A 12,586-nucleotide genomic window follows, 5' to 3' on the forward strand; every position below is an offset into this window, starting at 1 on the left:
CTACAGCACCTGTGTGCTAGTTGGGAAAAGACACCTCTCCAGCCACACGCAGCCCCTGTGTGGCAGAGGGGAAGTGACCACTCTCAGCTGGGAGCTTTTGTGCAGTGAGCAACCTGAACAACCATACTCAGCAAACCTGGCAGCTCTCAACAAACCTGCTTGGAAGGGGGGGCTCGGGGAATCTGATGGCACTTAGTCTGCAGGGACTGAAGCTGGGATGGCACCCAGAGATGTCCATTGGCCTGGGTCAGCCCCGGGGACAGGAGTGGGGGCCAAGCAAAAAAGTGAAAGGACAGGGGCTCCTGGCTGGCTCCATCAGAAGAGCATGCAACTCTTGATCTCGAGGTTGTTGAGTCTGAGTCCCATGTTAGGTGTAGAGATTACTTAATAAACAAACACACTTTTTTAAAAGGCAGAAGGGCAGATGGATCCCCGCCTGGTCATGGGGAAGGGTGCATGGTCTCCATCTTGCACCCCAGAGAGTCCCCATCCCAGCTCTGTCCAGAAGCCAGACTCGGACTCCCTGCAAAGTCCCTGTATAGGAAATGTCCTCTCGCTGTCTGAGCTCGATTTTCTCCTATAGATAATGAGATAAAAGCTCCCACTCCAGTCCCAAGATCGCTCTCTGTGCGGTGTGTACACGCTCTAGCAGATGGAAGACCCCTGCTCCGCCTCTCACCAGCAGAAAGATCAAGACCTGAGCTGAGATCAAGAGCGGGACACATGGGGTGCCTGGTGGCTCAGCCGGTTCAATGTCTGACTCTTGACTTTAGCTCAGGGGCTGTGGGATCGAGCCCTGCAATTGGCTCCAGCTCAGCCTGGAGTCTGCTTGCGATTCTCTTACCCTCTACCCCCACGCTTGTACACACTCTCTCTCTAAAATAAATAAGATCTTAAAAAAAAAAAAAGAAGAAGAGTCAGACTCTTAAGCCACTGAGCCACCCAGGTGCCCCCAGAAATGAAATCTTTAACAAGGATCAGGACTCACCTGCCAGCACTAGTTAGCACTAGTTAGGTCACCTGCTAGACCTCTGCCATCCCCTAAAGGAAGGCGACCTTGCAAAACCCAACCCGCTGTTTTGCCCGTACAACATCCTCGCCCTTGCTCCCTTCTGCCTATAAGTTTTTCATTCTGCTCAGAGCTCCTTCCTCTCTCTGCTAGATGGGCTGCTGCCCAGTATGTGAATTGTTGAGTGAAGTCAATCAAATCCCTAACACTTACTCAGTTGAATTTCAGTTTCTAACTCTTGTTAAGTGCTTAAGCTCATGCTTCTTGATGACATCTGTGTCCTCTGTTTCCACCAGTGGGATCGCGGTGGGGCTCAGGCAACCCATGCGGCAAGAGAATGGACTTCTCCAGTGGCCACACCTCATTCCAGGGAGGGCGTCGAGCAGCCGGCCCTGGAAAGCTGTGTGGGGAATGTGGGCTGGGCTGGACGGAGGCTGGATGAATCATTTCTCCCCTCTGAGTCCCTTCAGTGGTAGACAGGGGTGGGTCCTCTGTATGGCCAAAGCCTCCACCTCAGCCCCCACAGATGCCACTGGACCCCAGCCCAGAAGGTTCTCAAGGACAGCCATGGAGTCTCCAACTCAGAGACAAGGAGGGAGAAGCTGTGGGTTTGAGGCTGTAAGCTGTTGGGATTGTAACCACAGGCTATGTGTGGTGCGTGTGCAGGGGACCCAGTACTAACCACCCCCCCCCATCCCTGAGAGATGGGAACTAGCCCCGTTTTAGGCAGGAGGAGAGTGAGGTTCAGACCAGGAAAGGGAAGTGCCCAGGTCCGACACCCGCCTCCCGGGACACTCAAGGAGAGGGTGTGAGTCCCTGAATTTGTGGTCGTGAGCCGGGTCTCTTGAGGTGTTTTCTGTGGGTGCTTGGGTAAGCGAACCTGGGGTAAGGTCGTGTGTCCTAGGGAGACTGGGTGTCACTGCCGGCACGTCCAGCAGACGTGGGTGTCAATGAGCAAGACAGACCCGGTGCACACCCCTCTCCTGGGCTCACATCCACCGGAAGCCTGCAGCTTGGGCGCCCCCTTCCCTCTTGGCCTCCTGCAGGGCAGAGGGTCTCCCAGGAAATGGGGCCTGCCCTTGTGGGGTCCTCTTACCGACTGATCCCTACTCTGACGGGGGCCAGGAGAGGTGAGGCAGGAGCCCCACAGACATACAGGGACCCCTGTCCAACCCCACCTTTCTGGGAGAGTCTGGCTCAGGGCACAGGGCTCATGGCTGCGGCCGGCTGCTGGGGCCTGGGTGTGCTAAGGGCGCTCAGGACTCCATCCAGGGGCAGGACTCCAGATCCTGTGCCCTGACTGATCTCCTGGCCACCCCACCCCCAAAGGCCAAGGGCAGCCCCGACACCCCTCTCTGCCCTCTCCTGCTCTCCCCCTCCCCTCCTCCTCTCTCGGGCTCCCTTTCTTCCATCCCGCTTCCATTCCGGACTCTGTCTCTGTCCCTCGCCCCAGCCCTGCGGCTGCGATCCCGGTTCCCTTGGTCTGCCCTCCCTCCAGGCTTCACCCGGAGCCCAGGTGCCGGGCTGGGGGCCGGGTGTCTGCACCGGAGCGCTGGGGCGGCCGGAGGGGGTGCCGGCCGGGGCCCCGCGCCGCCCCCGCCCCGCACTGGGCATGCCCCGGTCGCTTCTATATAAAGCGGCGCCGCCCGCTCCCGCTGTGCCGCCGCCGCTGCCGCCGCCAAACCCCCGCCGCTGCGCGCCGCCCGCCTGCCCCGCCGAGCCGCTGCAGCCCTCCAGGTACCCCGGCTCCTGCCCGCGCCCCCGGGAGAGCCAGGGAGGGGGGCCAGGGACCGGGGGCCAGGGGCCGTGGGGACCCAGCGCGCCCCCCGCTGGAAGGGCGGGATGCTAGGACCCCAATCGGACCTGGCACAACCCGCAAGGCTTGAGCTCTGGGGGGGTAGGTGGGCAGGACCCCCGGGGGCCGGGCCGCAGAAATCCCACCCCCTTGGGTTGGGGGGGTGGGGCAGCCTTGGACACATGCCAGGGTCAGGACACTTGGGCCTTGGCAGCCGCCTCTCTGTTCTAGAGTCTTAGGGGCTGGGCAGTGGGGTGCAGACTATGCTGCCCTGACTCCCTCCTTTGTCTCTGTCTCTGCCATCAGTCTCTCAGCCACTGCACCTGTAAGATGGTGAGTCTCCTCTGCTCCTTCCCCTCAAAAGGCCCAAGCCCCTTGTCAGAGGGAGGGCCCAGAGGGCAGTGTTTGGCACCCAAAAGCCTCACCCTGGGGGCTCCCCTGTGCAGACAGCTCAGACCTATGACCCCGGGTGCGTGGGACATGCAGCTGCTGCGGGCTGGGCACTTCTGGCTCCCCCAGCAGCCCCGGGGACGGGCACAGGTGGTCCCCTTTGGCGGTCATTCATTCCACAACATCTCTTGAGCCCCTGCTATGCACCTGACACCATTCCAGGCTTGGGGACATAGCAGTGAGAGCACGGTCTGGGCTCTCAGGGGACGCACACCTTCTTCTTCTTTTTGGAACACACCTTCTAAGTGAAGGCACGAGGCTCAGAATTTGGAACTGGTCAGTCTGGATTCGAGCCCAGGTCTCAGGCGCAGACGTGTCCTCCCGGCCGCAGCACACTGCATCCCCATGGCTGAAGGCTAAGCCTCACCGGTCTCCTGGGGTGGGACCGGGCAGGTGCCAGCCCCCCACCCCCCAAGGCCAAAGAAACCTTGTAACTTACCCAAGGTTGCTCAGGCTGTCCCCCAGAGGATAAGCCCACTACTGTCCCCACCTATGGTCACACAGAGTCTGAGTAGCCTCACTGGGAGTTAGCCTGCCTCAGAGAGGGGCAGGGGTGTAAAATGTCATCCGAAGAAAGCATTTCTGTGACTCAGAACATCTGAAAAAGGGGCACCAGGTTTTTCCCCGACCAGTGCCCTGCACAGGGCTGGCCACACAGTAGGTCCTTAAGGCCTACCTGGGTGGCCATGGGACAGCTTCATCTACACATCCAGGTCTCAGCAGAGCTCCCCATGGTGATAGACAGGTTACCGAGGCCAGAGGGGAATGAGCAGCCCAAGTGATTGCTCGGTTCGTTCATCTGTTCTCAGTCCGTGTTTACGGAGCAGCTATGGTGTGCTAGGACTGCTTCAGTGAACAAAACAGACCAACACGTACGTCTAGTCCTACGAGCCAAGCTAGGACAGACCTCAGCATGGGATGGGGGGCAGTGGTCCAGCCAGCGGCACATTGCTTCCTACCCTCCCCCCCCCCTGCCCCCCTGGAGCACTGTACCTGGATTTGCAAAGCATCCCTACCTACATGTTCCTGGTGACAGGCCTTCACCCCCTAATCCAACACCATCCCCCCGGGTTCCTAGGACAGTGTCTGCCCTGAACATAGCCCAAGATTAGGGGTGTGGAGGGCTTATACCCTCGAGTGACTTAATGGGCCCTTTGCTCGCCCTACCCCAGACCCACCACTTCTGCCCCTCTCAGCTCTCCCTGGATCCGCTGGGTCCCGACTGGGACTGCCCCCTGGGCTCCAAGGACCTGGAGGAAGAGGAGGGTCCATGGGGAGGAGGCTCTGGCCTGCCGCCCCCAGGCTGCTTCCCTGGCTCCTGGCGCCAGGACGTGGGCCTGGACTGCAAGGGCTCCCTCGAGGGGGCGGAGGCCCGGGCCTGGACTGTCTACGGCTACAGCCTCCTGCAGAGCTGTCTGCAGCAAGCTGGCCTTCCGGAGACCCAGGACCGCAGCCAGGTGCCCCGCACAGGTGCCCAGGGGCTCCAGGGTGGGGGACAGCCCTGGGGGGGCGGGGAGGAGGTGCTCTCAGCCCAGCCTGCTTCCATCCCTGTCAAGGTCAGCCCCTTCCCCCAGGCTCTGGCTGGATCCGAAGCCAGGGAGGCAAGGCCAGTCAACCTCGGGCAGGCAAGCATTGTTTCAAAGGGCATCTGGCACCAGTAAAGTCAGAGATCAAGGCTTCCCTCCTGTCCCCAGAAGACCCAGCCGTGGGATTTGTAATCTAGGTTCTGTGGCGTTGGAGCTCCTATAGATGGGTTTTTGGGAGCTGCTGTGGAAGCCGCTAACAGTTGGGACCCAAAACTGCTTCCCAGTTTTATCAGTTTTATTTGTATTTATTTTTATATCTGTTTTTATAGATCAGGTGGCCACAAAAGTTCTATGTGGACACAGGGTTTCCAGCTAGAATACATGAAAATCACAGACTGGGAAACTGAGGCACAGGGACATTTCCCCACTCTTCCCACCCCCAGCAACTGCACCGCATGGGGGCCACGGGTCCCAGAGAAAGTCAGTGTCAGAGCCCAGGCTAGAACCCAGGTCTCCAGTCACTCAACCTCCAGTACATTCCAGGCTAGCTAGAGAGAGGAGGGAGTCCGCCTCACCCGGGCAGGATGGGCAGGCAGCTTCCCTTTCCCTCTCCAGCCTGCACCGGAGGGACGAGGGATGGGGTGGGTGGGGGCATGGGGGGGCGGGGCTATGGGGCAGGGAAGGGTAGGCAGCAAGAGGGGGGGGGAACCCCTCTTGAGCTTGGCCATGTTCTCCCCGCCCCCACCCCCCCAGGCTGCCCTGGTGCGGAGGTGACCTTATGCATTCTGGGATCCCCCAGCACCTTTCTGTCTGTGCTCCTGGAGGGTGGGGTCCAGAGCCCGGGTGAGTATGTGCCCATGTTCCTCCACATGCTCCGACAGAAAGGGCAGCCCTCGCCTGGCCCGGCCACATCCCGAAATACCCACTGACCCTGGCAAGTGCCTGCATTCCACTGGGCCAGCTGCCACGCTCTGAGTGGGGGTGGGTTCCCGGAGCAGCTGCCCCCCACTGCCCAGGGCCCCGGGCTGGCGGTGGAGGGCATGGGGGCATGAAGCCTTCCCTGGCCAGCAACCCTCTTCCCTCTGCCCACAGGAAACATGCTCCTCTGCCTGTCCCCTGCTTGGCTGACGAAGGTGCCAGCACCCGGGCAGCCGGGCGAGGCGGTCCTCCTGGTCTCTAAGGCTGTGAGCTTCCACCCAGGGGGCCTGACATTCCTGGATGACTTTGTCCCCCCACGCCGAGCCACCTACTTCCTGGCGGGCCTGGGGCTGGGACCTGGCCGGGGTCGAGAGGCAGCTGAACTTGCCCGTGACCTGACCTGCCCCACGGGAGCCTCGGCTGAGCTGGCCCGGCTGCTGGAGGACAGGCTGCTGACAAGGCGACTGCTGGCTCAGCAGGGTGGTGTGGCCGTGCCAGCGACCCTGGCTTTCACCTATAAGCCACCGGCCCTGCTGCGGGGAGGGGAGGCCAGCCCGGGCCTACGGCTGGTGGAGCTCAGTGGCAAAGAGGACCAGGAGACACTGGTGAAGGAGGAAGTGGGGGCTTTTCTGCACTCGGATGCCCTGGGTGATGCCCTGCAGGTAACAGGCTCCCGCCTCCGAGGTCTGTGCAGATGCCAGCAGGATAGAACGCGGGGATGGTTCCCCGGGCCTGCTGCGAACTTGGCAATGCCCTCCCTTCGTACCTCCGTTTACACACTGGATGCTCTGGTACCCCACGGGGTCGTGGGGTGGTAAGGAGGCCTGCTTCCCTTCCCCGTTGCAGGTGGCCGTCAAGCTCAGTGGCTGGCGCTGGCGGGGGCGGCAGGCCCTGCGTGTGCACCCGCGAGGGGAGCTGGGCGCAGTGGCGGACACGGTGCTGGCGCTGCTGGAGAAGCTGGAGGAGGAGGAGAGTGTCCTGGTGGAGGCTGTGTGCCCACCTGCCCGACTGCCCTTCCCAGGTGAGAGCCCCCGCGCCAGCCAGCAGTGGGAGCTCGGCTCACCCTCCCAGCGGCTCTGGGCCGGGCTCAGGCCTCACTGTCTTTCTCCAGGCAGTCCCCCACCTGGCCCTGAGCTGGCTGTGCGGATCTGCGCGGTGGTCTGTCGGACCCAGGGGGACAGGCCCCTGCTGAGCAAGGTGAGCCTGGCCCAAGTTTAGATCCTGACCCCGCCGCCACACCCCAGCCCAGCCCTCATGAGGGGCTGAGGGCCCCAGGCAGAGAGAAGACCTAACCTCTGGGGGGAGTCCTGGTGGTCTCTAGGAAGACTCCTGGGTCTGATGCTTTTCCCCTCCCTTTTCACCCTTCCTACCTCAGGAGCCCTGCCTGGTACTAGGTACCAGGGCCCAGGGCTGAATCCTCTTTCCAGGGAGCTCTTACCCACAGAAGAGGCTGACCCAGGGTCCCTGAACTGCCCGTGTCTGGAGTCCTGTAGAAGGGGCCTCCAAGCTGGGGAACTCAAGAAAGCTTGGGGACCCTCCTGGGAACACAGCTCTGAGCCAACCTGAGGCAGAGTCGCTCAACCCTGACCTCATGGAGGTCTGGGGTGGGGGGTACATCAGGGTGGCACAGGCCCCCAGGCCTGCAGGAGCTAGGAACAAGCGTATTTGGAACCTCCAAGGAGCAGAGAGACCCCGGCGTAGGTGGAAGCCTGGGTAGAGTCCCCTTAGGGTCTAAAGGACCAGAGGGCCCGGTGGCAGGGAAAGTGGTTTGTGCCACTTGAATGTCCAGTGAGAGGTCTGGCCTGGGTCTCAGCACAAGGGTAGGTGCGCAGGGGGTGGCGGGTGCAGGAGTCCTGGGCGGGCTCCTCCTGGGCCCACACCCTCAGCCACACCCTGGCCAGGTGGTGTGCAGCGTGGGCCGTGAGGACCGGCCTCTGCGGCACCAGAGCTCCTTGCCACAGACGCTGGAGGTGGCTCTGGCCCGGTGCGGCCTGGGTGAACCCGGGCAGGTGGCGGTCGTGCGACAGCGCGTCAAGGCGGCGGCCGAGGCCGCGCTGGCCGCAGTGCTGGCCCTGGAGGCCGGCCTGAGCGCGGAGCAGCGCGGCGGGCGCCGGGCTCGCACGGACTTCCTCGGTGAGTGCGCACCGCCCGGGGCGGGGACCGGGGGGCCGTGGTGGGGGGGGGGCAGGACGGCAGCCCGTGCTGAGCCCGCGCCCCCGGCCCGGCCCAGGCGTGGACTTCGCGCTGACGGTGCAGGGCCGCACGCTGACCCCCGTGGCCCTGGAGCTGAACAGCGGCCCGTGTCTGGAGGCGTGCGGCGCGCTCGAGGGGCTGTGGGCCGCGCAGCGCCCGCGGTCGGCGGCCGAGGAAGCGGCGGCCGCGCCGCTCGTGGAGACCATGCTGCGGCGGTCCGCGCACTACCTCATGGAGGGCAAGCAGCTGCTGCTGATCGGCGCCGGCGGCGTCAGCAAGAAGTTCGTGTGGGAGGCCGCGCGCCACTACGGGCTCAAGGTGGGCGGGGCGAGGGGCGGGGCCGGCGCGCAGTCCCGCCCCAGTGGCGGAGGCCGGGCCCTGGGCGCCGGGGCGCTGAGGCCTTTGGGGCGGGGCCCGCATCTCTGGGGGCGGAGCCTGCGCTGGGCGGGCCCGCTGGGGGCTCTAGAGCCCGGGAGTAGGGCTGGGGCCCGCCGCCCTGCCCAGGTTAGAAATCTAAACTTTTTTTTTAAAGATTTTATTTACTTATTTGACAGAGAGGGACACAGCGAGAGAGGGAACACAAGCAAGGGGAGTGGGAGACGGAGAAGTAGGCTCCCCACCAAGCAGGGAGCCTGATGCGGGGCTGGATCCCAGGAGCCTGTAATCAAGACCTGGGCGGAAGGCAGACGCTTAACGACTGAGCCACCCAGGCCTTCCCAAAACTTTTTTTTTTTTTAAAGATTTTATTTAGTTTTTGAGGGAGAGCGAGAGTGAGAGAGCACAAGCAGCGGGTGGGGGGAGCCGCGCAGGGAAAGGGAGAAGCCGAGCTCCATTCCAGGACTCCGAGATCACGTCCTGAGCAGAAGGCAGAGGCTTAACTGACGGAGACACCCAGAAGTTTAAACTCCTTTTGGCTTCTGGTCGAATTCTGTCTCAGCCCGGTGAAATGAGACCTCAGGAAGAGCACAGAGCCCTCCAGGGCAAAAAGAGCCCAGCGCAGACGGGCAGGAGGGGCGGGGCTATCATTCAGGTTTCCTACCAGAACCAGGACCTTGAATGCCAGGCTAAGGAGCCTGACCCCATCCTGCAGGAAGGGCAGGCTCTTGGGGGTTGAATTCCTGAGGGCGCGAGGAGGGTGCTGGGGAGCAGCTTACAGATCCTGAATCAAGTTCCCAGCAGTGGCCTCACATTAAAGAATCTGAAGCCATGCCAGCAGAGTAGAAGTTCTTATCCGCTATGGAACAGATAAGAAAACTGAGGTCAGGTTCTTCACAGCTCTAATCTACCACAATGGTCTCCTCTCCCCTCTTCCACGGTACAACAGCACCCCCTTGGGAATTCACCCTGCCAGCCATTCCCATGCCTCTTAACTCCCTGCCTTGCACATTGTGCTCTCCACTTGGAATGTCTTTCTCCTCTTCATGCTGCCAAGTGCTACAGTGCTCCCAGCCACGCTCCCGTCTCTTCAGGAGCACTCTCTGCCCTGGGAACCGGCCGCTTTTGGTCTGTGTTTCCCCCAGCGGGCAGTGAGATTTGGGGTGCAGGGCCCCACTGGATTCCTCCATGGGCACCCCCAGGGTCAGAACTGTTTGGGTGAATGACAACCAAGAGGATGATGTCCCAAGACACCAGGCCACCTTTCTCAATTCCCAACCCTGGTAGTTTCCCTACAAGCTCTCGTCAGAGAATGAGCCCAGGAGCACCCCCTCTTTGCTCCAGCCTCCTCCTGCCCAGATCACACCCTCTGCCTCCTTCCTCTGGCTGAGTCTTACTCAGCTCCCAGCCTAAGCATTGCCTCTTTTCAGCTGCCTTCCCTCCCCGCCAGGCTGGGTTGGATGTGCAAACTCGGCACCTGCCATTTAGTCAGTCATCAAGGAATATATATATATTTTTAAAGATTTTATTTATTTATTTGAAACAGAGAGAGAGAGAGATCACAAGTAGGCAGAGAGGCAGGCCGAGAGAGGGAGAAGCAGGATCCCCGCTGAGCAGAGATCCTGATGCGGGCCTCGATCCAGGACCCTGAGATCATGACCTGAGCCGAAGGCAGAGGCTTAACCCACTGAGCCACCCAGGCGCCCATCAAGGAATATTTTTTGAGCCCCCTAGAACTGGCAAGTCTTTCTCCCCTGTGGGCCCAAACCATGCTCTAGGCCCCATCCGATTGTCCCAGCAACCAGCACAGGCTGAGCTGGATGTGTTGGGCCCTGGTGGTTTCCACAGCTACACCTGGTGGAGTCGGACCCCAACCATTTTGCGTCCCAGCTGGTGCAGACTTTCATCCATTTCGATGTGACAGAGCACCGGCGGGATGAAGAGAACGCACGGTTGCTGGCGGAGCTGGTGCGGGCCCGTGGCCTGCAGCTGGATGGCTGCTTCTCCTACTGGGATGACTGCCTCGTGCTCACGGCCTTGCTCTGCCAGGAACTGGGGCTTCCCTGCAGCCCCCCGGCTGCCATGCGCTTGGCCAAGCAGAAGAGCTGCACCCAGCTGCACCTGCTGCGCTGCCACGGGCCCCCTTGGCCCGCGCCCTCCCTGCATGCCGTGCCGTGCTGCCCACTGGAGAGCGAGGCCGACGTGGAGAAGGCCGTCCACCAGGTGCCGCTGCCCGGCGTCATGAAGCTGGAGTTCGGGGCGGGCGCGGTGGGTGTGCGGCTGGTGGAGGACGCGCCACAGTGCCGTGAACACTTTTCCAGGATCGCTCGTGACCTGCAGGGGGAGGCCGACCACCCCGGCATTGGGCTGGGCTGGGGCAACGCCATGCTGCTGATGGAGTTTGTCGAGGGCACCGAGCATGACGTGGATCTGGTGCTGTTTGGAGGGCGCCTGCTGGCCGCCTTCGTCTCCGACAATGGCCCCACGAGGCTGCCTGGCTTCACAGAGACGGCGGCCTGCATGCCCACGGGGCTGGCCCCGGAGCAGGAGGCCCAGCTGGTGCAGGCAGCCTTCCGCTGTTGCCTGGGCTGTGGGCTGCTGGATGGGGTGTTCAATGTGGAGCTCAAGCTGACCGGGGCTGGGCCGAAACTGATCGAGATCAACCCCCGCATGGGCGGCTTCTACCTGAGAGACTGGATCCTGGAGCTCTATGGTGTGGACCTGCTGCTGGCAGCAGCGATGGTGGCCTGCGGCCTGCGGCCTGCCTTGCCCACCCACCCACGGGCCCGTGGCCACCTGGTGGGGGTCATGTGCCTGGTGTCCCAGCATCCGCAGGTGCTGAGTTCCACCGCCAGCCGCGAGACCCTGCAGGCTCTCCACGACCAGGGCCTGCTGCGCCTCAATTTGCTGGAGGACATCCTGGTGCCCGGCGAGTACGAGGAGCCCTACTGCAGCGTGGCCTGTGCTGGGGAGAGCCCGGCTGAGGCTCGCCTCCGCCTGCTGGGCCTCTGCCAGGGTCTGGGCATCGATGGGCCCCACTACCCGGTTGCCCACTTCCTGTCCCACTTCAAATAGTGCCTCTCTCTCCCCAGACCCCTGCCCCAACCCTGGCCTGGCCCCCTCCCAAGGCCTCATGGCTGTTCCAGAGTGTCAGGGCCATTTGACAAGAAGGCCTCCCGAGCTAAAGGGCCATAAAAGAAAGTATGGTGAGGGGGGCCACTGGGCCCTCTTGCTGTCAGTTCAGCCCGAACGCCCCAGTCCTGCCCCACGAGTCTAGCCACGGAGAAGCAACAACAGCTGTTCATGCGCGCACACACACGACAGGGAGGTGGGAATGGGTCCAAACTTAGCCCCTCTTTGGCATCGCTCCAGGTCTGTCTCTCTTCCTGCAGGGTGCACCCATCGCGAGAAGCTGACTGGCCTCTGGCCTTGGATAAATCCCACAAAACCCTGAGATAAAACGGCCTATCCTCAACCCTCATTTAGCAAATCCCAGGATATTTCCAGAGCCCACTGACAACTTTTGGCAGTGCCCTGCCTGCCTCATTTGGCCTGAGCAGTAGAAGCAAGGGACCTGGGACCAGCAGGAACCATCTCCTCTCCAGGTAGACATCATTGCCCCGTTCTACAGATGAGGAAACAGGCTCAGACAGGAACAATCACTGCCTCAAGGTCATACCACAGTAGCCAGGGGGTCAAGGGACAAGCTACAAGGTCCAGGTTTCCACTTTTACTAAATCTTATGTGCCCGCTCCACTCCTAAACCACACTCAGCTCCCTGCCCTCATTCAGATGTGGCCTTAAGATGAGGGAATGCCCCCTCCCAGGCAGCGCCCACCTTCTCCACCAAGCTTTGGTACATTGGCCTCTGGCATAACTAACCAGCACTGGCAGAAGAAAATCTGCACTCCCTTCCTGATTCAGGGGAGTCTGTCTCAATAACTCTGCCCCTGTGCAGCCCGGGAGTTGTGGCCAGCTCCGCAAGCATCCCTCTTCAAATAAAGGCTTATGAACTAATGAAAGGCCTGACATCTGGTTCTCAAGACTTGGAAAACTCCTCTCAGACTCAGCTAGATGGGAATTGGGGAAGAGAGGAGAAGAGGTGGCCAAGGGATACCTGTAGCCTCTGACGCTAAGGATAAACGCCATACTGGCCAGGCCTCTGTGTTGACCGTGAGCAGGGGCCTGCCATGGTCACTCACAAGGGGACTCAAACCTGAGGGTCTCTGGAGGGTGGAATCACAACCAGAGGGCCACATTCAATCAAATAACCCTCCTCCAGCCTGGAGACTCCTGAGTTCTGTCCAACTGAGTTCATAT

At 61.6% G+C, this 12,586-nt stretch overlaps 1 protein-coding gene across 13 annotated transcripts; it reads left to right on the forward strand.

Annotated features, from left to right (window-relative positions):
- The first annotated feature begins 2,568 nt into the window (after nt 1–2,568).
- Nucleotides 2,569–12,283, forward strand: CARNS1 (carnosine synthase 1). 13 transcript variants are annotated; one of them, XM_045065737.1, is made up of 10 exons: nt 2,678–2,746; nt 3,111–3,137; nt 4,427–4,724; nt 5,534–5,623; nt 5,873–6,360; nt 6,545–6,719; nt 6,810–6,895; nt 7,600–7,831; nt 7,929–8,209; nt 10,115–12,283. In XM_045065737.1, exons 2-10 carry the CDS (start codon nt 3,135–3,137, stop codon nt 11,339–11,341), a joined length of 2,880 nt encoding a protein of 959 aa, XP_044921672.1. In that variant the 5' UTR covers nt 2,678–2,746; nt 3,111–3,134; the 3' UTR covers nt 11,342–12,283. The 13 variants fall into 13 exon arrangements, with proteins under 13 accessions (XP_044921644.1, XP_044921672.1, XP_044921683.1 ...); XM_045065748.1 differs by having other exon boundaries at nt 4,451–4,724; XM_045065765.1 differs by having other exon boundaries at nt 2,704–2,746; nt 3,036–3,137.
- Nucleotides 12,284–12,586: the final 303 nt, after the last annotated feature.

Source organism: Mustela putorius, unplaced genomic scaffold, assembly GCF_011764305.1.
Source record: "Mustela putorius furo isolate JIRA1106 unplaced genomic scaffold, ASM1176430v1.1 tig00000127_pilon_pilon_pilon, whole genome shotgun sequence".
NCBI lineage: Eukaryota > Metazoa > Chordata > Mammalia > Carnivora > Mustelidae > Mustela > Mustela putorius.

Coding starts and splice junctions, on each gene's coding strand:
- CARNS1 (XM_045065709.1), top strand. CDS start 4,400: ATGGGCCCTTTGCTCGCCCTACCCCAGACCCACCACTTCTGCCCCTCT. Junction 6,361..6,544: donor CCCTGGGTGATGCCCTGCAG/GTAACAGGCTCC, acceptor TCCCCGTTGCAG/GTGGCCGTCAAGCTCAGTGG. Junction 7,832..7,928: donor GGCTCGCACGGACTTCCTCG/GTGAGTGCGCAC, acceptor GGCCCGGCCCAG/GCGTGGACTTCGCGCTGACG.